The 24582-nt window shown below is 44.7% G+C and overlaps 2 protein-coding genes and 1 non-coding gene across 4 annotated transcripts; 1 reads left to right on the forward strand and 2 right to left on the reverse strand.

Annotated features, from left to right (window-relative positions):
• Nucleotides 1–11614: 11614 nt before the first annotated feature.
• TRNAE-UUC (transfer RNA glutamic acid (anticodon UUC)) lies at nt 11615–11686 on the reverse strand. The gene has a single exon. It is a non-coding gene; the product is annotated as a tRNA-Glu (tRNA).
• Nucleotides 11687–12736: 1050 nt separating this feature from the next.
• Nucleotides 12737–16709, reverse strand: CCDC115 (coiled-coil domain containing 115). 2 transcript variants are annotated; one of them, XM_049646674.1, is made up of 5 exons: nt 16541–16709; nt 16363–16466; nt 16194–16276; nt 15444–15590; nt 12737–13674 (listed from the first exon to the last, which is right to left on the reverse strand). In XM_049646674.1, the coding sequence occupies exons 1-5, from the start codon at nt 16649–16651 to the stop codon at nt 13562–13564; spliced, it is 558 nt and encodes a 185-aa protein (XP_049502631.1). In that variant the 5' UTR covers nt 16652–16709; the 3' UTR covers nt 12737–13561. The 2 variants fall into 2 exon arrangements, with proteins under 2 accessions (XP_049502631.1, XP_049502632.1); XM_049646675.1 differs by having other exon boundaries at nt 15444–15575; nt 16541–16705.
• A 499-nt stretch (nt 16710–17208) lies between these two features.
• On the forward strand, nt 17209–21705 carry IMP4 (IMP U3 small nucleolar ribonucleoprotein 4). Its single transcript, XM_049646676.1, has 9 exons — nt 17209–17679; nt 17822–17930; nt 19694–19777; nt 20481–20590; nt 20669–20801; nt 20900–21054; nt 21137–21231; nt 21352–21425; nt 21516–21705. The coding sequence occupies exons 1-9, from the start codon at nt 17677–17679 to the stop codon at nt 21626–21628; spliced, it is 876 nt and encodes a 291-aa protein (XP_049502633.1). The 5' UTR covers nt 17209–17676; the 3' UTR covers nt 21629–21705.
• The last annotated feature ends 2877 nt before the right edge of the window (nt 21706–24582 follow it).

A 24582-nucleotide genomic window follows, 5' to 3' on the forward strand; every position in this document is an offset into this window, starting at 1 on the left:
TTCCAAATGGGAAAAGGATCAATCTGGAAAGCAGATGTCTCACTTCATTTCCTTTCAGCCCATAAAGTAGGTCAGCTCTCTCTAGCAACCTCTGGTCCAGCATAGAAACATTCTCCACTGGACCCCTTTCAATGACAGGCCTCTAGATGTCCATATACTCCTTCAGGAAGGAAATATATATCTTCATTTCTTTTTACCCCATGCAGAATCCTGGCTCCCTCCCCAGACCTCTGAATTAGACTACATACAAACATTCTCCTTTGGGTAACTTCAAATGCCCTAGGCCTCTGTATGTCCACATAGTTCTGAAACCAAATTGAGAAAGTCCCAATGCCAAATCCATATCACAGTCACAAGGATACCACCAGACTCCCAAGTTGGAAGCATAAAATATGACTCTGAGACACTATCTCTGTTTGGATTCCATGCAGAACGTTGTTTCCCGAGAAAAGACAATGGTGTATAAAGGGAAACCACAGATGGCCAGAGTTCTTCCCTAGAAATGTTAATGGGGGAATGTTGAAAATGAAGTACCCAGCACAATATCCTAGCAGTATGACTGTATTACCAATACTAAAAGCCTGAGAGTTTAAGCAAAGCGAGCCCTCTACAAGGTACACCTGGGATCCCTGTCAGCAATTGTCCTGAATTCTTCTTGCAGCAGGAGCCTGAAATCCCTGGCTTTGTCTCTTTTTCCCACTTTTGCCATCAGTGGATGGAAACAGCAGTGGTGGAGCTGTAGTTGCTGGGTGCTCCTGCCTGTTGCTCAGGCATCTGGAACCAGAACCTGGTACTGTCTTCCTGGAAAGGGCTTTTCTTGCACTCACCAGCTTCTGGAGCATACTGCCCATGTGTGAACTGTCTGCTAGTGAAAATTAGGGCATCTCAAGCAGCCAGGGGAATGAAGCAAACTGGTTCTCCTTCACCTTCCATAGCACAACTGGCTAAGCACCACGTGCTCAGGGACTAACAGACCATCTTCTCTTTGGATATTTGTCACTGGTCACTCTCACTGAACACAGGACCAACGTAGAAACTCCCTGCCTCTTCCTGGGTACTGGCTGAGTGTGTGAGAGCCCCATGGCTCCTAAGTGTGAGCAAAGACCTAGTTAGAAAAAGCAGTGATGGGAAGGGAGGGCCCCCAGGAGGGCCAATATTCTACATTTTCAATGGGAATGGAATCAAACTGGAAAGAAGATGTCTAATTTAATTTCCACTCACCCCAGAAAAGAGACCAGCTCCCTTCCGAAACCTCTGGCTCACCCTACCCACAAACCTACACAAGGCACCTTCACATGGCCTAGGCCTCTGGATGTCCAAATTGTTCTGAAACAGAATTCAAAGGGACTGTTGTGCAACATTTACCCCACAGTTACAAGGACATCGCCAGACTCCCCACTTCCAAGCAGGGGATATTCCTCACAGAGCCCAACTCTGAATGGACCCTAGGGATAACTTCCCCTGTAAATTTAGCAAAGTGGTGACAATGGATGCATGGAAGACCAGCGTTCTTTATGAGAGATGAGAATTGGACAATGGTGAGGATGAAGGGATTCTCCTAGCAAGCTGGCTGTTTCAGACATTGCATGAAAGATGCTTACTGTGCAATGTAGCTTCAGATAGTTAAGGACAAAGCTCTTTCCTAGGGTTTAAACAGAGTGGTTAAGAATACTTTTTACTACATTCACCTAAAATGCTCGTTGACAGCTGCTTTAAGCACACTGTAGTTCAAGGCAGTTAAGACAAGGCATTTCTTGGGAACGTGGGTGGCTCAGTCGGTTAAGCATCTGACTCTTGATCTTGTTTAAGGTCATGATCTCACAATTCAAGCATTCGATCCCCACATCAGGCTCTGTGTTGATGGCCTTGGGATCTGTGCTGACGGAGTGGAGCCTGCTTGGGATTCTGTCTCTTTCTCTCGGCCCCTGCCCCCACGGGTGCATGCTCTCCTCTCTCTCTCTCTCTCTCTCTCTCTCTCTTCTCTCTCTCTCTCTCAGTAAGTAAACTTAAAAAAAGACAAGGCATTTCTATAATATTTATGGAGTACACATGAGGAGCACCTTTTTACAAAGACTTATTTTTTACTTTTTTATGTTTATTTTTGAGAGAGAGAGGGAGAGACAGAGGGCACATGCAAGTGTGGGAAGGTGTGAAGGGTAAAGACAGAGGGAGAGAGAATACCAAGCAAGCTCCACACTATCAGTGCAGGGTCTGATGTGGGACTTGATCCCAGCAACTGATAACAACCTGAGCTGATATCAAGAGTCAGGCACTCGACTGACTAAGCTACCCAGGCACCCCAGGTGCACGTTTTACTAAATGGTGAGAGGTTCATGCAAGTGACAAGAAAAACAGTATAGTTTTAGGCACTTCAGTGCATGGCCATTGTTTATTGCTAATATATAGTGTTTCAACAAAGTTTCCTATGAGATCAGTGTAAAGGCTAATAAAGAATGTTTGAAGTACAGTGTAGTTTTAGGCACTCGGATAGAAGGCCCTTCCCTATTGTTGATCTAATGAAGTTTAAGAACATTTTATTCAGAAGACATTTGGAACCCTCACTGAGAACACAGGGATTTCAGGTAGTTAAACAAACACATGGGCAATCCCTAGTGCTTACCAGGATTTAACCACACTTCTTACTGGATAAATACAAGAAACTAACTCAAAAATGCTTGAAGCATTAATTGAGCATTTGTCCTCAATTAAACATAAAAACATTCCCTAAGGCTAAAAACACAGGGTTTAAACAAAAGTTTATACTAGATGTCCATTATGAGTGACACAAAAGATGCATTAACCACCATGTAGATTTAGATACTTCAGAGCTAGGGCATTTCCAGTGCTTCTACACCAGAATCGGAATAGTTATGACTGTGTATCCAAAATCTTTTTGAACTAGGCTTGACACAAAACACAATTAGGCAGAGAAGCACATGGTCATTCCCTTTGCTAACAGAATGTTTGAACAAAAGCTCCTTTTGTAAAAGGCAGTTAAGAACACAGTCATTTTCTGCTGCTAATAGAGAGTGTTTCAACAAGAGATCCTATGCTGTGTATGTGATGGCTACATGAATGATACTATAAGCACAATGGAGTTTCAGACACTTAGGCCCAAACCCCCTCCCTAGAGTTTACAGAGAGGTTAAAAACACTCCTTGCTACATTCATCTGAAACACTAATTGACATCTGCTTTAAGCACAGTGCAGTTTTAGGCTCTTATGATCACGGCCATTGGAACAATGTCTAGACAGTCTCTCAAGACACTTTAAACACAGTGTAGTTTTAGGCCATGAAGCATAAAGCCCTTCCATTCTATGTATACAAAGAAGTTTAGCAAGACTTGCTACTGCATGAACTTACAAGTGAATGGAATCCTCAGTGAGCACACAGCTTTTTCAGGCAGGTAACCACATAGGCATTTCCTGTGTCTTATACAGAATTATTTAAGCCCCCTCCTTATGGGAAAAATCTAAGAAACTAACTCAAAGATGCTTCTTGTAGAGTTTTTTCCAGCAGTTAAGCACATGGCCTTTCTGTATTGTGAACACATACTTTTTGGCACAGAAACAGGCACGGAGACTTGGAGAAAGTGAGAAGACAGAGAAATTTATCCCAAATGAAAGAACAAGCAGAGATCTAAGTGAAACAGATATAAATAACCCCCAAAGGGGAAAGAGAGAGAGAGGAAAACCAAAAAAAGGCTCTAAATTATAGAGAACAAACTACTGGTTACTGGAGTGGACAGGATGGAGGGACAGGTTAAGTAGTAAGCTTGTCATGATGAGCACTGAGTGGTGCTCCTGGAATTGTTGAGTCAATCTACTATATGCTTGAAACTAAGATCACATTGTATTTTAACTAAGGGAATTCAAGTAATAATAAGAAAATGAAAAAAAAAAAACCTTTAAGGGGGGGAATGAAAGCCACTTGAAGCACAGTGTGGTTTTAGGCAGTGAAGCACGTGGCCATTCCTATTGCTCATATACACTGTTGCAACAGATGTTCCAATGAGATGTCTGTGAAAAGGTACATGTAAGACACTTTCAGCAGTGAGTAGCTTTAGGCAATTAAGCAGTAGGCCCTTCCCTAGTTTGTATACACAGGAGTTAGGAGCACTTCCTCCAACACTGACCAAAAACGTTAACTGAATTTAAGCACACTGCAGATTCAGGGAGTTAAGGCCGTGTCCATCCTCTAGTGCCTTACTATAAGCACATCTTTTCTGTGTAAAAGGCCTATGCAAGGCACTTGAAACACAACCTCTACCTTTAGGAAGATACATGCAGATCCATTACCCTCTCGCAAATATGGCGTATTTAAACAAATGGTCCTATTCCATGTACATGAAATTCTACATGAAAGCCCTTTGAAGAACACTGTACTTTTAAGCAGTGAAGCACTTGGCCAGTTCTGTTGCAGGGAGTATGGCCGAAGTCACAAAAGATGAGTCCGCAAAGTGCAGTTAAGTGAAGGTCCTCATAATGGAGTCGGAATGAGGCCCTGACTCCAGAATGAAGCTTCTTTTTATTAGGATAATTGCTAAAGATTATGTGCATAAAGTCAGCTAAGCAAGTGTGTTAATCAGCCTTTAAAGATTGAATTTTGAGTTAAATGGTTTCTATAACACTAGGAAGGGTCAGGTGTGAAGGAGGATCCGGCCTTGGACAATGTTAATGGCTCTGGGCGTTCCTTATGAGCCTCTGCCGCGTTCAGCTGTGTAAACATGTCCTAAGGCCTTGCACCTTCTCCAGCCCTTCCCTTTGGAACTTTTTTCCTTTGATGCTTCTCTCCTGCATCTCCCATACATTTCCTATTCCTCATATAGAATGTTTTGATAAGTTTATTCGCATATATTGAAAGTCATCAGCCAGTCTTGAAACAGGGTAGTTTTAAGCCATTAAGTTTAAGTGCTTCTATAAAGAGATTTAAGAACACTTGTCACTTCATGTATTTTAAAAATATTTGGAGATTTCACCAAGTGCATGGCTGTTTCAGGCAGTTAAGCACCTATACACACCCTAGTGATCATTTAGAAGGATTTAAGCACATTCTCTTATTGGATGACTCTAAGAGACTAATGCAAAGATGCCTTAGCCACAATGGTGTTGTGGCAATTAAGTGCATGGCCATTCCCTTATGATAATAAACAGATCTTAGAGAAAACACCCAACTAGATGCACATTGAAAGCCAAATGAAAGATGTATTAAGCACAGCATAGTTAGGCGGTCAAAAAGAAGTCTCTTCCATAGCATTTATCCAAACAGGTGGAAGAACACTTGTAATTATATGTATTAAAAGGAATTTGAAATACTCACTTAGAACACAACTATCAGGCAGCTCATCACATGGACATTCCCTAGTGCTTGAACAGATGGGTGTAAGCACACTTCTTCCTGCCTTTGAGAAGGTAATTCACAAATGCTTTAAGAAAAGTGTTTTTCTGTGAGTTAAGAACATGGACGTTGCCTTGTGCAAATATAGAGGGTTTGAACAAAAGTTCCTACTGGATCTACACTGAAAGCTGCATGAATAATGCCACTGTACTTTTAGGCACCTAACACTAGGCCATTTCCTGGTGCTTCTACACAAGTGTTTAAGAATACTTCTGACTACACATCCCCAAGAAGCTTTCTAAAACCCTCTTGCAGCAAAGGGTACTTTTCAGCAGTAAAGCACAAGTATCTACACAGAGAGGCGGTGGGGAAAGTGTTACTCCATATGTCTATGAGGGACAAGACTGTCACTTGAAGCACAGTAATGCTTTGGGCACTTAAGTATGGGGCCTTTCCCTATGGCTAGTAGAGAATGTTTTTTAAGGTTTTTATTTAAATGCCAGTTGTGATGTATGTATGGTGTTTGGTGTCTGTGTGTGGTGTATGTTTGGTGTGTGTGGGTATCTCTGTGGTGACTGAGTGTGCGATATACCTTTACTATGTGTGTATATGGTAAGTGTGTGGTGTTGTGAAAGTGCGCTGTGAGTATGGTATATGTGTGGAGTTGTGGGTTGACTGTTTTGTGTGTGTGTGTGGCATGTGTGGTATATATTTGGCATATGCGTGGTGTGTGTGTGTGACATATTCCTTTGGTTTCACTTGTGTGTTTGTGGAAGTGTTATATGTGAGGCGTCTGCCAAGTATCTGTTTTGTGTGTGTGTTGGTGGTATTTTTGTGGCATGCTCTGTGCGTGTGTGTTGTATGTGTGGTCTGTGTCTTTGGGGTGTGTGCTGCATGTGTGGTGTGAGTGTGAGAGATGAATGTGTTTGTTGTGTGTGGTGTATATTTGGTATGTGTGTTTGGTATTTTTGTGATGGCTGTGGTGTTTATGTGGTGTGTGGGTGGGGAGCGTGTGTGATGTATGTGCATTATATGTGTCGTTAGTGCTTATGTTTGTGTGAGGGTGGTGTGTGTGCTGAGTTCATTATGTGCCGTATGGCTTGTGGTGTGTGTGTGTGTGTGTGTGTATGTGTTTGTGTGGGTGTGTGATATAGGCATGGTGCGTGTATTATGTGCGTGTCATGTGAGTGTGGCTTGACTGTGGTATGTGTGGTATTTGTGAGATATGTATGTGGCTTCCTTGTCATGTATGTGTAGCGTCCGCATGGCAAATGTGTGTCACGTATGTGTGTATTGTGTGTGTGGAATATGTGTGTTGTGCGTATGGCGTGTGAGACATGAGTGGTCTTTGTGGTGTATATGAAGTGTGTGCGTGCTATTTGTGTGTGCCCAGTATATTTTTGGTTAAAAGCTGGTCTATGATTTGTGTGTGGTATACACTTGGATATAGTGTATGTGTGAGGTTTTTTGTGTCTTTTATGTGTTGTATGTGTTAGCAGTGCAGTGTGTGTGGTGAGTGTGTGGTGCATGTGCTAATATTTGCCTGGTGTATGTGTGGTGTCAGGTGGCTGATGTGTGGCGTTCGTGTGGTTATGTATAGTTTTTGGTGGCAAACATGTGTGGGAGTTTGTGTGGAATATGTGTTCTGCGTGTGTTGAGTGGTTTGTATGTCATGTGTGTGGTTTATGTGCAGTGTGCATATGTGGTATATGTGGTACGTGTAGTATCTGTGTGGTGAGGATCGGTGCATGTGAGGTATGTGTGTGTGGTCGATGTGTCACACGTACGTGTGGAAATCGTGGTGCATGTGGTACGTGTGGTGTAAGGGCTGCACGTCTTTTGTGTGTGTGGTGTCTCTGAAATATGCGTCTTGAATGTGTAATGTACGTGTGGTATGTGGTGAAAGGGTGTTGTATGTGGTGTGTGTGTGGTGTATGCTTGGCTTGGGGGTCCATGGCGTGCGTGCGTGGTGTGTGTTGTATGTGTGTTATGTATGCAGTGTGAGTGTCGCATGTGTTCACGTGTTGCATGTGGGCATGTTGTTGATGTGTGTTGTGTGAGCAGGGTGTGTGGAGTCTGTGTGTGCTGCATGTGCAGTGTTACCTGGTGTGTGGGTTCAGGTTCTGTGTGTGACACATATGTGGTGTGTGCATCCTAATAGTTCTACGTGTGCGTGTAGTGCGTGTGTATGATACATGTGTTGTGCATGAATAGTGTAGCTATGTTGTGTTTGGGGCATGTATCCTCTTGTGAGTTTTGCGTATGTGTGGTGTGAGTGGTGTTTGTGTGGTGTATGTTTGTGTGTGGAATATGTGTAGTGTGTCTGTGGTGACTGTGTGAGGGCTGTGTTTTGTGGCAGTCTTTGTGTAATATGTACATTGCCTGTGTGTGGTGTATGTGTAGGTTGTGTGTGGGGTAAATGTGTGGTCCGTGTGCAGAGTGTGTAATATATATCTCGTGTGTGTGTTATCTGTGTGGTGTATATTTGGCCTGTGTGTGTTCTGTGTCATGTGTGTGTACATTGAGTGTGGCATATGCATGATAATAGTGGTTGTCTCCATGGTATGTATTTGATTTGTGTTTCGTGGGGTTGTTTCTGGTATTTCTGGTTTGTGTTGTGTGTATGGTATGTACAGCCTGTGGTCTGTATGCTGTAGATGTTGTGTCTCTGATGTGTGTGTGAGTGGTGTGTTTATGGTGTTTTTGTCAAGTGTGGGTTGTGTTGGGTGCATAGTTATTTTATATGTTGGGGGTTGTGTAGTGCATGTGTCATGTATGTGCTTGGAGTGTGTGTGTGTATGTGTGTGTGGAGTCTATGTGTGGTCTGTGAAGGGTATATGGGTGGTGTATGGGGTATATGGGTGGTGTGGCAGTGCTGTATGAGTTGTGTGTTGATTTGCATGTGGAAGATTGTGTGTGTGTGTGTGTGTGTGTGTGTGTGTGTGAATGTTATAAGTACCTGGTTATTGTGTGGGGAATGTGGGGTGTGTTTGTGGTATCTCTGGATAGTGTGAGTGTGTTGTACTTGAAGTGTGTTTGTGTGTGTATTTGTGGCATATGTGTATTGTATGTGTGGTGAAGGTGTGATATGTGCTGCGTGTGTGGTATATGTGTGGCTTGTTGTAGTATAGATGTAGTCTGTATATTTGGTATATTTGTGATGCATGTTGTGTGAAGGCAGACTATGTGGTGCGTGTGCAGGATACACATGATGTAACAGTTCCTTTTGTGTTGTAAGTATGCAGAATGTGTGTGTGAAATATAGGTGTGGTGTATATGTGATGTGTGTGCTGTGTTGCAGTATATGTATGGCATGTGCAGTGTGTGGTATGGATTTGTTAAGTTTATTTGGTGTGTTTTACTTGTGGAGTGAGTGTTCTATATGTGTGGTTATTGTGCGATGTATGTGTGGTATATCTATGTGATATCTCATTTGGTAAATGTGTGGCGTGTCGGTGTATGGTTATATGTGTGGTGTGTGTGGCATCTGTTTAAAGTGGCTGTGATTTAAGTGTTTTTCTGTGTTTTATATGTATGATATGTGTGGCATATGTGTGGTGTGTGTGTGCTAATGGTATTCGTGTGGTGCGTGTGGAGTGTGCATGGTGTATCAGTGCTATATAGAAGGTTTATGTGTGTTCATGTGTGCTGTATGTATGGGATGTGAGTTGTGATGGTGGTGTATCTCTGGCGTGTTTATTCTCCATATGTAGTGTGTGTTTATTTGGTGTTTGTGTGACATGCGTGCTGTGTGTGGTATTTGTGTGGTGTTTGTGTTGTGTATGTGTGCCATGCATATGTGGTGTGTGTGTGTGTTACGTATGGTGTGTGGATATGTGTGGTGTTGATGTTTGTTTTGCAGATTTGCTGGTGTGCATTTGTGTGTGTATTTGTTGTTTGTGAGTTATATATCATGTGAATGTTTGGCATATATGTGGTACATGTGTTATATATGTGCTATTTGCAATATTTGTGGTGTATATGTGTCATGATTGGTGAGTGTGTGCTATTTTGTGTAGTATATATGTGGTATATATTGGTGTGTTTCTAGTATATGTATGGTATGCCTGTGTGTTCAGTATGTGTGGTGTGTATTAGTAAGAGTGTGTGTACTATATGTATGTGTATATGTGATGGAAGTTTGATATGCAGGGTATGTGTGCATGTGTGTGGTATATATGTGATGTATATGCGGTATGTGTCTGGTGTGGGTGTGGTGAACGTGTGTTTCTGTGTGACATGTATGAGCTGGGCAGTGCATGTGGTGTGTATGTGTGTGTGTGTGCATGTGTGTGTGTGAGTGTGGTAAATAAGGAGTGTCTGTGGTGTGTGTGACGGGGGGGACTTGTGTGGTTATTTTGCTGTCTCTAAAGAATTTCTTCCAGTTTTCCTGAGGGCTCTGACTCTGAGTTTCATGGCCAGTGGATCCATGCCTAAATTCCAAATGGAGTAGCAAACTGATGCAACTGGCAAAATCTTTTTCTTCTTCTTTTCAGTTTTCATTTGAGGAAAACCAGCATTCACCTGATTGGCTATATCTAGTCTATTTACAGATATGTGAGTTGAATCTGAACCTGCCCAGGGGGTGTTATGGGCTCCATGTTGAGGAGGGCCACACTTTCCCACACTGAAAAACTTGAAAATCATATCAATAATGGTCTATATCAGAGCCAAGTTACATTTGCTTTATACCAAACAAAACTGTGGAGAACTAAAAGCGCATTGTACAAAATGTATATGGTGTTCTTATATTTCACCTATTCTAGTATGCATGTGACTAGATCCATACTTTCTAGAAAATGCTTCCGTTAAATAATTTAGTGAGTCACTGTTAAATCTGCTATAGTAATAAATTGATGCCTCTTGGCTATTTTTGTCCAAATTAAGCCACCAAAGTAGCAACTACCTAGGACTCTTGTTCTGCAAAAGTACAATAAATATTAAACGTGTCAAAATAAGTAAAATAATAAAATTTAAAATAATAAAATAAAATAAAATAAAATAAAATAAAATAAAATAAAATAAAATAAAATAAAATGGCTTCCCTTGTATATCAGGCCTTTAGAGAGTTTTTTTCTCAGCAGGGTCAACTAGCCTTTAAGTTTTTCTACCTGTTGCTGGCTCCAGCAGCGGCTTCTGAGCCTGGTGTACTATGACTCTCTGTATTCACTCTTCTTTCCAGGTTTCAAAGCAGCAATTTGCCCTGTGATTTCAGTTTTCTCATGGATCTGAGAAGAGTTGTTAAATTTTAGTTTATTCAGCTTTTTTTCTTGTGAAGACAGGAGTGATGACTTCCAAACTCCATTGTATCTATTTTAACATGTAATATGTTAATATTATATTAATTATATATTTTTATTTATATATAATATTAATATTTAACATGTAATATTTTAAAGTAATATGATAATAGAAATAATTTCTCCCCCCAAAATGTGTGAATGAATAAACTAGTCTAGTGGTCTACTCCTGAAGGCAGGACCTGCACATAACCTCCCTGGATTGACTAAGTGAACCAGAGAAAAGGAGGTGGAAAATTGAGGAAGGCATTTAGTGACTCATGTTTGTAGTTTTTGATGGGAATTGTGCACGTGCGCGGGGGGGGGGGGGGGGGGGGGGGGGGGGGGTTATTTTAAAGTTTTAAGTAACTTTCATAACGGGTAGGGGGAACACCGGCTTGCTCAGGTGAAAAAAAAACGAAACTCTAACCACTGGACCATTCGGCAAACAAAGCGGCCACAAGACCAGAGAAAGTTAAATTGTCAGAGACTTCTTCCAACTGGCTCTCTCCAGTCCATTCATGCACTTCATCCTGTGCTCCTCCAGAGACTCAGCTCCAACCCTTGCAGCCCAGCTTCTGGACTGTCTCTGGAGCAGAGGCTGCAAGTGTCTTGATTCCACCCAGCCCCTCCTTCCTCCTGGAGGGTGTCCTTACCCAGAGGTGTGTGGGAGGGGCCAGACAGTGGTCACCCTCCACTGAGATTGACAATAAATTTTGAATATTTTAAATATTATTTAATATTTAAATATAATAGTATTCACTTCTATAATGTATATGGTATCTTCTATAATTAATAAGTTGCTGATAGAGAAAACAGTTACTGATATGGTGAAAATTGACACTTCGTTAAAAATACAGAAAGCTGGGGCCCAGAGCTCCCTGGGCCTCAATTTCTCCAGGTTTAAATAGAGAGAAATGCCCAATTCTATCTGAGGTGTTCCACTGGGAGAAGAAACAAAATTCCAGCCAATTGAAGAAACAAAAGAACACCTCTTTTCCCATACCGGGAGTCGAACCCGGGCCGCCTGGGTGAAAACCAGGTATCCTAACCGCTAGACCATATGGGAGTCAGCGCTAACCTGCTTCTCATCTCGTATACATCACTTCTCTCAATTTGTCATGTGCACCCCCACACAACAGCGGCGCACTACCGGGCTCGCTCCGCCCATGGAGATTCGCTCTGACTGCAGCTCCACCAGCCCCAGTTTCAAGACCCCTTTCTCAAGACTCGGCCCGGGTGGGAACATCCGGGCCTCCTCAGGGGCGGGAACTCCTGGTCCCGGAAATCTAAAGGACTAGGGCCAGGGCAGATTGCCGAGCGTTTAGGTCTTCACAGTCCGCGTTTGCAGGCACACCTGAAGCCCACTCCAAACAATAAACGGTCATTTACTGACATCTAAAATAAAGGACCCCTTCTAGGACCGGAGTTCCACGTTGATATCTTTTCCGTGAAAAGCAAAAACGGATTGTGGTATCTTATTTTAGCTTCTTCGTTGGTAGCAGCCGTATTTTGTTCTGAAATTTCTCTACATTACTTTTGAGTGCTTCCAACAGGCTTTTCCCGGACAGCTTAAGCTCAAAGTGACAAAAACAAAAACAAAACAAACATTCTCCCCAATCCAATCACAAATCTGACCACTGCGATTAAAGTATATGTGAAAGGCTCAAGGATTATTAACTGACAGTAAGATCAATGAAACAATAGAAGTCCAAAATATGGTAGGGGTATACACTGGGATTAAGTGAAAGAATAAAAGGTGGCATCTCAAAGCGGTAGGGGTAGATTAATCAACATAATGTATATATGTATGTAGACCTATGGTAGAAAAGACAAATTGGTTGCAAGATTCACTCCGTACCTCATCTGAAAGTTTTTGAGGAAAACACTGGAGAATTCCTTTATCACATCAATTACAACCCCAAGTCCAGAAATCTTAAAACAGCTGATTGATCAATTCAACTCTATTAAGAAAACTGACTAAAAAGAAAAATACAAGAGCTGGGTGATGGTTACTACAGCTTTCACCTTAGTTATTCATTAAGCTATTCAATTATTTTGTGCAGTTTAATGTGTTTTATTTTATAATAAAGGCTTTAAAAAAACACCATATGCAAAGTTAAAAGACAAATTGGGAAAAATATTTATATTTCATATATGAACAAAGGATTAATTTTCCCCAAACATAAAGATTACCTCCTGGAAACTGCTAAAAATACCAACAACCCAGCAGGAAAATGAAGCATGGACACAGTTCCCATCACAGGAAATACAACTGGACCTTCAAAAATTAAGAGGGTTGGTCTCACTTCTGTAAAGATAAAGGAAGGTTTTTAAAAATCTGAAAGGTCTTTTCCTGGAGTTCCCTTCCTAGAGTTCCCTTGAAAATCGAAGTCAAATCTTTTTTACTTTCTGGCTTAAAACCTGTCAAGGACTGCCTATCTAGTCAGGTGTTTGTGTTTTTTATTGACATGGAATCATGCTGTCCTGATCTGTTATCCATGTTTGGTTTTTTTTCCTACATCAAAATCAGTTTTGAGAATCTAGTGAAACTGAAGCACCTATTTTTTGCCCTTCCCTGCCACTAGCTGGATAGTATTGCATCTTGTAAAGAAACTGCAGCTGATATATCCACGAGGATGTTCTGGTTATTTACTAATATGAACTAACCTAACAGCTTTGCCCTCTGCCCCACATGACTGTGTCCTAGGAGAATACAAGCCTAGAAGTGGTTTCACAGTAGTGACTTTCAACACTAATCAGTTTGCCTCTTCAAACTTTCACATCTAACAAAGCTGAAAACATGCAAACCAGAGAAATTTTAAGTAGTAGGGATTAGCTGGGAATAGGGGCAGGGGCAATCTGTGAAGGAGGAAGGCCTGAGATAAGGTAGCCAGCCACATGAAGGAACAGCTGCGCTCACTCCTCTGTCTCTGGTCACAGGTCAAGCAGACTCAGGCTCCAGCTGCTTGAGTTTTTCCTGGAGCCCCCGGAGCTGGCTTCGACCCCAGTCAATGCGGATCTGAAGGGTGGCCATGTCTGCAGCCAGCTGCAGGCCTAAATGAAGAGATACGATTGTCACCATGGTATCTGTGATGTGACACATGACTCAGGGGACATCCCCAGGGACTGGAAAGGCTCCAGAACTCTGGCCTCCATGCTATTCCTAAAATATTCCAGGAAGAGCCTTGCATTGGCTACTTCAGAACTTCACCAGACACACAAAATTCTACCTCTTCAACAGACCTCCTTGACCCCCTTACTATCACCCATCAAGAACTAAAAATTCACAGATCATAACACTGTTGCATGCCCTCATTTCCTTCCTTCTTTCCTTCATTATCACAGTACTTCACTGTTCTCTCCCTCTATCTGTATTCTCTGCCTCCAAGAGTGCTCCACATCCTGGATCCACATCGAGGTGGCTTTTGCCTGACGCCTCTATTAAGTCATCTGGGTCCTCCATGCTACCTAGTCCACTGGCCAGTTCAGTCCTCAGCCTACCTGCCTAACAGCAGAGCTGGCCATGCATCTGATCACCTCCCTCCAGGAAGCACTTTCTCTTCTTTTCTTCTGGGGTCCCTTACCCTCTGGGTGATGCTCCTGCCTCACCACTGCTTCTCAGTCTCCTCATCTGGTTTCTCCCCTATCTCTTCCCATCTCCTCTCCACACTCCAAGGCCCTCTGCTGATCTCAGCTTTAATGCCATGTGTCAGCAGCTTGAGAATTTAAACACCAGTGTCATGCAGTGGGCTCCCAAATCGCTCTTTCAAGGCCAGGTCTCTTCCAGACTCCAGATTGCGTGTGCCCAGACACCTGATCAAAGTCTCCACCACCCAGCACTGGGAACACACTCACACCCAACTCCTGACTTTACCCTTGCTGCAACTCTGCAGCCCTCTCACAACAGGTGAGGGCAGCTTCAGTACCCAGGTGGTCTGGCTCAGATGGAATCCCCAGGTGGAATCTAGGGGCTCATTCTTCACTCCTCTCCTTCCCTTACTCTCAGATTGATCTATCAGCAAATCCTGTGGCTTTTACTCTCAAAACAGACAGGTTCCCACCACTTACCCCCTCCTTCACAGCCTTCACCTGTATCTCAAGCATGGCTGCTCCCTGGCACCTGCTTCCTCCCTTTGCTCTTGTCTTTTCCCACCCAGTACCCACAACTTTCCTACCACTCTGTGGGTCCAGTGCACCTCCCTCTGTTCAGAGCCAAAGTCCTCATCAGGGTCTACACAGCCTCAAATCACCTGGCCCAGCCCCCCTCTGACCTCAGCTCCTGGCATTACCCCTTGCATTAATTCCACTCCAACCTATTGGCTTCCTCTCTGCCATCTCAAACACCATCTCATCTCAAAGCATTTGCCCTGGCTAATACTTTTGCCAACAACACCAGTCCCCCAGATCACCCACAAAGTTCTCTCCATCTCTTCAGAGAAGCCTTTCCAGACCACCCTTCATAAAATAACTCCTCTACCCACTCCTGTCCAACTCCATCCACTGTACCCTATCTTATTTTTCCATAACAATCCCCTACCTGGTATTATGTATAGGGCTTACTTATTTACTTGCATGTTCTCTTTCTCCCCTCAACAGAATAAACATTCCATGAGGGGTGTTTATCCCTTTTGTTTCCTGCTGTATCCCCAGCACCTAGCATGGGCCTGGAACACTACCAACAGCCAGCAAATGCTTTTTGAAAAAACAGCAGGTGTACAACAAAAGTCTGCTGGAGAAAACCTGGAAAACCCTTTGCAGATTAAGCGCAGCCGTGTCATGGCATTAGTGCTCAAGTCCTTCCAGTAGATAGAGGATCCACTCACCCTCCCGGAAGCTGGCTTGGGCCTGCCGTAGGCTGTGAGGAACCAGGATTCCAAACCAGTTCAGAGGGTCCCGGAGGGCTGGGAAGGACTCTGGCTCTGGGGTTCTGGTGAGACCCTTGCGTCTTCGCAAAGCTGGGTAAAGAAAGACTGGAGGTTGGGGGTTTCATTAAGTATTCCTTGTCTTCTCAGTGACAATGCTGAACTTGATCTGAGCTCATGATCCTGACAAAAACCGATGGTTGGAAAATTCCCCCAACCATTTATGTTCCAGAAAGCAGCTTACCATAAAGAACAACCCTTCCCTTTGTGACTCAGATGAGAGGCCCTGACCACTCTTTCTCAAGACTCTCATAACATCAGCAAATGACCCCCTTGTTAACCTGTGACAGAACCACACACTGACTTTTCTCATTTGCCTGAACATGCTGAAAGGCCAGACAGAACCTCCAACTCCCCATTCCTCTCGTAAGTGATTGCGATTAGAATTTTGTCCCTCTAAGGTAGTTAGACATATAAACATTTTCTGTCCAACTGACTGAAACCTACCCTGATTGCAAAACTATCACAACTGTAAAGGACCTCATCTAAAACTTGTCTACCCTGCTGAGACATTCTGATCCTCCAATCTGGGCCGCTCTCTCCATCGCAACACCCTTAATAAAATCATCTCCTCAATTATCCTGTACATTTTGTTTTTGACATCTGGAGAGCGCCCAGGCGGGAAGAAGCGGGGGAGGGAGGGGGACCCACCTGCCTCTCGGGGCCCCACCTCCTCTGGAGTCTGGGCGCTGGCTCTCACCAGCCAGAACCTCTGGAGTCCGTCCTGGGCCTCGCTGAAGAACGAGAAGGTAGGGTCGACATTTGGAGGCCCCAGCCTGGACCCCAGCGCCCACCCGCTCCAGCATGCACAGCTCCTCACCTGGTGTAGACGCAGACCTGGGGCTCCATGAGGGAGGCATACTGCAGGGGACCTACCGATTTGGCACCCATAGAGTAGCGAGCTTTGGAGAGCGAGAGCCAGCCCTGAGATGAGAGGAGAGCGGTGAAACTCAGTTTACCTCCGCATGCCCTCTCGCCCTCCCTCCCCAGCCTCCCACCTCCTCCACCCGAGCGTTCAGTGCCGCCCGCTTCGCCTCCAGTTCTTCCAGGTCCTGGAACAGCTGCAGAAGCAGCGAGTCCAACTCCGCTCGTAGGTCCGGCGCAGCCATCGGCCCAAGGTACTGAGGTCTGGAACCAGCCTCTTCCCAGGTCGTCCAATCGCCGTTCGCCATGCCGGCATGACAGCCAATAGGCCCCCGAGACCCACCTTCAAGGGGCGTTCCCAGACGTGGGCCTAGTCTCCCGACGTTTAGAGGTCGCAGGGTAGTCGCTTCTAAAGGCAAGCGCGCCTAGAGCAGCGGCACGGAACTGATTAGCCGGTTTCTCTGAAGTAGGCCAGCCTACCGAACAGCCGGCTAGAATTATGGGTAGTTCTGAGTTCCTTCTGGCGACGGCTGCATTTTAAAAGTAGGGCTATAGGGGCGCCTGGGTGGCGCAGTCGGTTAAGCGTCCGACTTCAGCCAGGTCACGATCTCGCGGTCCGTGAGTTCGAGCCCCGCGTCAGGCTCTGGGCTGATGGCTCGGAGCCTGGAGCCTGTTTCCGATTCTGTGTCTCCCTCTCTCTCTGCCCCTCCCCCGTTCATGCTCTGTCTCTCTCTGTCCCAAAAATAAATAAAAAATGTTGGGAAAAAAAAAAATTTAAAAAAAAAAAAATAAAAGTAGGGCTATAGCTGTGGCGATGGACGAGGCAGCCATTTTAAGGGAGGAAGGGTTTCAATTCCCGGAACCCGGAGGCGAGCCTCTGGTCTACCGCTGTGCTGCTTTTACAGTTGCTGGGTCATTTAAGGCCGCCAGTTATGAATATTTTAACGGTTCGTCATCTTAAAATTGGGCATCCTGCACAGCAGTGAAAAGTAGCGAAGCCACACACAGACATCTTTATTAACTGCTATCCTGTGGGACAACACTTTGACGCCAGCCTATTGGCTGCTCCAGTGAGCATGCGCTTCCAGACTGGCCAATCGCCTTGCGACTTCCACCCCACCCTTCACCATCTTAACATTGGGCGCTTCTAGCAGTAGCAGAGTCTAGTGAAGCTTCTGGCTACCTTCTTGGTTGAGGGCAGAATCGAGGGTGGAGCTGCGCGCGCTGAGCCGGCAGATTCTCCGGGACCCACGTGGAAGCCGCGCTCAGAATGGTAGGAGGAATGTTTGAGCTCCTGTTTTTGATGTTGGGGGTTCGCGGAGGGCTGGGGATGGTTCCTGGACTTGGGGCGGGTGGCCCTCGGGGCCCGGCCGTGTGTGGCTAGAAAGAGGTCGACCGGACCCGCTGTTCCCTAGCTGCGTCGTGAGGCCCGCCTTCGCCGGGAGTACCTGTACCGCAAGGCACGCGAGGAGTCGCAGCGAGCCGCCCAGGAGAAGAAAGAGAAGGTTCGGCGCGCGCTCGAAGGTATGCCGGTCGCCGCCCCTAGGCAGCTCTAAACACGTCATTATAAAGACCATTGGTTTGCATTTTAAAACCCAACGGAATAAAACCCTTTTATTAGCATTTCTTAGTGTGGCTAAAACACTGGGCCGTTTTCCTTGCCTGTTGGGTCTCCTGTTGGTTTGCAGATGCCCCTTCCGTGATGGTATGAATTACTTACATTTGTGCTGCAGTATCCAGATTTTACAGTTTGCCTATTAATTTTGTTTACAGCGTGTTCTTACCAAATTTAAATTCTTTACGTTGTCCTATAGATATTTTACCTCCCGCTCCCACCGCCCTTATTTTTCTTTTTGCTACCTTCAGTACAAGGTAGCAAGAATATCTTACTGTCTTAGTATTGTTATGATTCCCTTGTTTTTTAAAACTGTTAAATTGCAGAGAACTTAATTTTATTTGAGTTGTTAATTAGGATCTAACTTTGCAGTATTTTCTCCACTTTTTTTAAAAAAGTATTTTCTCTGCTTTTTACTTGTCATACTAATGAAGAGTGTTACAGATGCCTAATGGGAAGTCCCGTATCCATCCCTATTTTCTTGGTTCTTGTGTGGATGGAACTTTGTTTTCTATTCTGATAGTACTTTAGCTTAATACCTCTAATTATTTTAAATTCACTTTGATTTTCTTATGGTTTAGACAGAAAGTGCGTATGTTTTGTATATATATGTTTGCATTAAGCATTGTGTTAAACACTTGTGACCTATCTGCCCACATTAGAAATTAAAAATGCTCAATATATTGAAATTCAAGAATATTTACCCCAACTCAGATAACCACAACATTGAATAGTGTTTGAAAATAAACCATTTCCTTGTTTTTCTTTGTGCTTATGTCATACTTGTTTGTATCCCTAAATCATATGGCTCGATTTTTAGTTTTAAATGTAATTTTTAGGTTGTATGTATTCTTTCACAGCTTTATATTTTCACTCAGCATTGTTTCTAAGATCAGTTGAGTGTAGTGGGGGCTCCCATTTCCCTGTGCTTGGTATTGAGCTTATTTTTAGTTTGGGGCAGTTAAGAACAGCACTGCTGCTATGAACCTTTTCTTCCATGTGCAAGAATTTCTCCAGGGCATATTGGAAAGAAATCTTGGGTCCAAGGGCATGTTCATATTCTGTACTTCAGCTCTGCCTACAGCCCAGCCCTTTTGCCAAGTACAGCTTTAGTTCACAGAAGAAACCTCTGACCCAAAGCATCAAGATTAGCAGTTTGGGGGCACTTGGGTGGCTCAGTCGGATTTAAGCATCCGACTTCAGCTCGGTTCATGACCTCACAGTCTGTGAGTTCCAGTCCCACCTCAGGCTCTACACTGAGTATGCAGACCCTGCAAGATTAGCAGTTTTGTTATCAGAGGGTTTCAGGATTTCTGGTCCACCTTTGTACAGAGCACTCTGGATTTATTCTTTAAAAAAATTAGTTTGTTAATTTTTTTCTAATTACAAAAACAGTATATACTTGCGATTAAATATTTGTAGAAAGCCCTCAAACCATGAAACTCAGGAACAAGAAACAACCTGTAACCATTGTTAACGGGTTGGCATGTAAGACAAATTGTTTTGTCTTTCCCTTCCTCCTGCCAAAAAATCATGAATCTTCTTTCTGCACAGAAAGGAGTAAAAAAGGTACTTTTTCATCAAGTCTGTACAGTTTTTGTAAGCCACAGTGTTGTTCAAATAAAGGATCCATGCTTGTGTCTTACTCAGCCCCTCTGTCTTCCCCCTGCAGAGAACCGCCTGATTCCTACGGAGTTACGCAGGGAGGCTCTGGCCTTACAGGGATCCCTGGAGTTTGATGATGCCGGTGGTGAAGGTGAACTTTCCTGACACTGGGCCAGCTTTTCTCCCTGCACTTGAGCCTGCTGGCTTCCATGTCATTCCTCAGACACCTTGAAGGAAAGGCTCTGCAGCTCCTGCTCCCAAAACTCTCCCAAGTGCCCTCATGGCTCTGCACAGATGGCACCTCAGAACAGCTCTTCTTTACTGCTCCCAATTCCATTTATGTAACACATACAATATTATCCCACTTTCTGTTTTGTCTGTTGTTTCCCTTACTAGAATAGGAACTCTGCCAGGGCAAGACAGTGTCCATTTTGTTCACTGCCATGTCCCCAGCTCCTGGTACTTCCTTGGCATCCACATGTTTCATTCGTTGCGTTATTCAACAGATATTAAAGTATCAAAGACATAAATTTTTGTTATGAAGGAAAGGAGTCTGTTACCTTTGGCCTAACAATCTGGACTTGTGCTAGTATGGTAGCAACTAACCCTGTGTGATAAATATAATTAAAATGAACTAAAATTAAATCATATTTAAAAACTTAGTGCCTCAGTCACACTTGTGTTTGTGATCAGTGTGGCTGGGGAGCCACCTTCCTGCCCAGTGCAGGTGTGGAGCATTTTCATTGTCGAAGGTGTTACCAGACAGTGTTGCTCTAGACAGATTCACGCTCCCTCAAGTTAGCGTTTTACTTCCCAAGGCGATGTCCTGTTCTTGCCCCTCATGCTCCTGACAGGTGTGACCAACCACATGGATGATGAATATCGATGGGCAGGGGTTGAGGATCCTAAGGTCATGATCACTACCTCTCGAGATCCCAGTTCTCGCCTGAAGATGTTTGCAAAGGTACCAGTAGTGGGGAGCAAGTGGGAGATGCTAAGGCACTAGTGGTCCCAGTCCTAATTCTAGTGTGTTCGTGTGCAGGAGCTGAAGTTGGTGTTCCCGGGTGCCCAGCGCATGAACCGTGGCCGGCATGAGGTGGGGGCACTGGTGCGAGCCTGCAAAGCCAACGGGGTCACTGACCTGCTGGTTGTCCATGAGCATCGAGGCACACCTGGTAAGTCTGGTGGGCAGGCACCAAGGTGTCTGCTGGGGTTGCTGGGGTGACCGTCTGAGAGCAGAGTGGGTCTCTGACGGCCTGCCTGGCCCCGCCAGTGGGGTTCATTGTCAGCCACCTGCCCTTCGGCCCCACTGCTTACTTCACACTGTGCAATGTGGTCATGCGGCATGACATCCCTGACCTGGGAACCGTGTCAGAGGCCAAGCCTCACCTCATCATGCATGGCTTCTCCTCCCGCCTAGGCAAGCGGGTGAGTCTGGGTCCAAAGGGTGAGGGCTGGGGGCAGGGAGTTCCAGGCTGGGCATTTGCCGCTCTCCTTCCCTCTGACCCAGGTCTCTGACATACTCCGTTACCTGTTCCCTGTGCCCAAAGATGACAGCCACCGGGTCATCACCTTTGCGAACCAAGATGATTATATCTCCTTCCGGTGGGTCCATGGGCTGGCCTTAGAATGGTGTCCTGACTTTTGTGTCCCTCTGCTGTTTATTGTCGACCCACATCTGCCTCCTGTCTCCCCTCATCCCTGCCCTGCCTCCCCTCGCCCCAGGCACCATGTATATAGGAAGACCAACCACCGCAGTGTGGAGCTGACTGAGGTTGGGCCTCGCTTTGAACTGAAGTGTGAGTTTGGGGATTTACTCTACTTCTGGTCAGGGATGAGGAGGAAGTCTGGCAGTATAGATGACAATGTTCCAATCTCCATCCCCCCAGTGTATATGATTCGCCTGGGCACGCTGGAGCAGGAGGCCACCGCAGATGTGGAGTGGCGCTGGCACCCGTATACCAACACCGCACGCAAGAGGGTCTTTCTGAGTGCTGAGTGAGCCCACTCACTGAAAAGGACATAGACCTGGATCCTGGAGGAAGGGAGGGGTCAGAATAAAGTCTGTGTGCCACACTACCACATTTGTCTCTGTGTGGTCAGGACAAGCCCACTGTCAGGCTGAATGTGAGGGACAGTGTTCCTGGGGTCCCCTCGGGGGGAACCTGACAGCTCAGGGACATTTTGAGGCCTGGTATTGATATTGTGTGTAGGATGAGGCAGGCCCATCCTGCTGGCTTGTACCTTAGCCATAGGGAAGGTTTGGGAGATTTGATGCTGCTGTGACTGGAAAGTCAGAGGCCCTCTGAGAACTCATCTCAGACTGGGGATGGACAGTGGTACGGGTTTTACACAGAATGTTCGTGAAGACAGCATGCACCCAAGCAACAACCTTCGGAGAGAAATCCATCAAACCACAATGGGGCGGCCTGAGAACAAGTCAGGCAGGGGCATGGAGAGTGGAGAGCTACAGGGTAGCGTGAAGCAGCAGGGGCCATCTGGATGATCCGTGTAAAGACCCTGAGCTGGACGTACTCATGAGGGTCCCAGGAGCAGGAGTGGCCTAGTTTGGGGGGGGGGGCTTGAGGGGGGCTGGTGATAGGACCTCACGTGATGTCTGTGGCTTTTGGCTCCACTCGTGAATCCAGAGGCTTCTGGAGCCTCTCTCACCTTGCCATCGCCTCGGTTCATGAAGAATATGCCACTAAAATTTTTGTGTAAGTTACAGAAATTCTAAAATATATACAAAGCAGAGTAGTATAATATTTTATGTTAGTTTCCAGGGGCTACTGTCACAAATTGCCATAAACTGGGTGGCTTAAAACAACAAATTCATTTAAATTCTGGAGACCAGAAGTCAGATTAAGGTGTTGGTTGTATTCTCAACCCCTCCTCCGTTACTTGCCTCTTCCAGCTTCTGGTGGCTGCCAACAATCCTTAGTGTTCTTTGGCATGTGATTGCAGCATTGTGGTTTCTGCCTTTGTCTTCACATGATCTCTACTGTCCGTGTCCTTTGTGTCTTTTATAAGGACACTTGTCATTGGATTTATAGCCCATCAGAAAATCAAGTTTTTATTTTAACATTTATTTTTGAGAGAGAAAGAACGTGAGTTGGGGAAGGACAGAGAGAGGGAGACACATCTGGAGCAGCTCCAGGCTCAGCTGTCAGCACAGAGCCCGACATGGGGCTCAAACCCACAAGCCATGAGATCATGACCTGAAGTCCGATGCTTAACCGACTGAGCCACCCAGGTGCTCCTTATTTTTTAATAGCACAGAAGTCTCACTCAGAACAGCTGCCTTTGTGCTGAGGGCCAATTTTCAGCCAGGGACAGGCAGAAAATAAGATGCGAAGTATTTAGTATTCCCTTCATTGTGAGTTTGTGCTAAAATTAGCCTTCAAGTGTAATTGTTTCAAGTTCCTGAGAAAATCCACACAGGCTCACTGGTAGTGGAGGGCTTTAGACCATTGGGTGTGTGTTTTGCTTATCAGCTGCATTCAGCCATTGGGATGAGTGGTATAAATGTTAACTTTTGTAATGTTAAGTATCCAAGTTAATGGAGGATACTCAGTAAGCAGGGAGGCATCCTCCTCCGGCCTGCCATGTCTGCAAGAGGTACAGGGAGATACAGAAAACAGGAAGGGCAGGAGCCCCACACCTACTGAAGGTGAGGCATGAGGACACGCAGTCCTTTGAATGGCACCCCCTCCCTCTCCCCTCCCCCCCCCCCCAGATGGCCACAGCCTAATTCTTAGCGCCTGTGAATATGACCTTATTTGGGGAAAAAAAGGTCTTTGCAGATGGGGGGATAATCCAAGTTAATGTTAACTCCTGTTTTCCCTGGAAAAACATACTGTGCTGGTGGAAGAACCTGTGAGTAAAGTCTTTTCAGATGGCAGTTTGGTAGGTTTCTTAGCATTTAAAATGTGGTTCTACTTCTTGAGTCACCATGCTAGGGTCAAAAATGGTTCCTGTGATGCTGCTGAGGACAGTTTAGGCCTGAATGTTAGGCCTGGACAGCTTTACCTGGATGTTTGACCAGGGGAGCTTGTAAAGTTTGTCAATAAAATAACAGTAGTTAAAATAAAGCAAGAGACAAGTTAGGGGAAACGTCCACTGTAGCACTTGTGTATTGCACAGATAATATCTGAGGACTCAGGGATCCTTCAGTTTGAGGCATGGTACAGCAATTAAAGGGATATTTGTGCATCTTTTGTTTGACTTTTCTAGAAAATCAGTTAATAAATTATACAGTTTTGAAATGTGAAGGACAAGAGAGGAGGCAGAAGTGGGTGTGGGCTTTTGGTGCCTACCATTTGGAGCATCTCTCCTGGCCAGGGAGCAGTGGCCCAGGGAGAGCAGAGGGCTGTTGGGCTCAGGAAACGCCGTTTCATGTCTGCAACTGATCTTCATGTTCTAGTATTCTTCTCAATATTCAGAAATAATAACATGTGGCGAATCCAAGTCAAGGGCATGAGAGATCCGTGCTGTTTTTGTAACTTTTATATATAAACGTGACATTTCAAAAGTAGAAGTTTTAAAGGAATTACTGCTAATCTTATTGAATGACAATATTGGAGTTCCTTTAGAAAATGTTTCGTTAGTTTTTAGAGACATGGTGAAGTATTTGGAGGTGAAATATCAGCTCGATAACTTGCTTGAAAATGCTTCAGGAGAGGGGGGAAAAGTAGCTAAAACAAAATACTAATTGTCATATTTAGCAGAGGGTTTGTTACATTCTTTCTACTTTGTTGTATGTTTCAAATTTTTCACAGTAAAGCCTTAATAATTAAAAATGCCTTCTGTTGTTATTTAAAGCATATTTTTAAGTTACTGAAAATCTTCAAGCAAAAAAATTGGGGTGTGAAAATAAAAGGTAACTTCAGATACAATGAGGTTAATAGGCCAGCAGGGGGTGTTCTCACCCCCAACCATTCCTTGTTAACTGCAGAC

This window comes from Panthera uncia (genome assembly GCF_023721935.1).
Source record: "Panthera uncia isolate 11264 chromosome A1 unlocalized genomic scaffold, Puncia_PCG_1.0 HiC_scaffold_16, whole genome shotgun sequence".
In the NCBI taxonomy this organism is placed as follows: Eukaryota; Metazoa; Chordata; class Mammalia; order Carnivora; family Felidae; genus Panthera; species Panthera uncia.

Coding starts and splice junctions, on each gene's coding strand:
- CCDC115 (XM_049646674.1), bottom strand. CDS start 16,651: ATGGCTGCGCCGGACCTACGAGCGGAGTTGGACTCGCTGCTTCTGCAG. Junction 16,277..16,362: donor CAGGTCTGCGTCTACACCAG/GTGAGGAGCTGT, acceptor CTCGTTCTTCAG/CGAGGCCCAGGACGGACTCC. Junction 15,591..16,193: donor GGTGGGGCCCCGAGAGGCAG/GTGGGTCCCCCT, acceptor CCCAACCTCCAG/TCTTTCTTTACCCAGCTTTG.
- IMP4 (XM_049646676.1), top strand. Junction 19,778..20,480: donor TGATGATGCCGGTGGTGAAG/GTGAACTTTCCT, acceptor TGCTCCTGACAG/GTGTGACCAACCACATGGAT. Junction 20,802..20,899: donor TGAGCATCGAGGCACACCTG/GTAAGTCTGGTG, acceptor TGGCCCCGCCAG/TGGGGTTCATTGTCAGCCAC.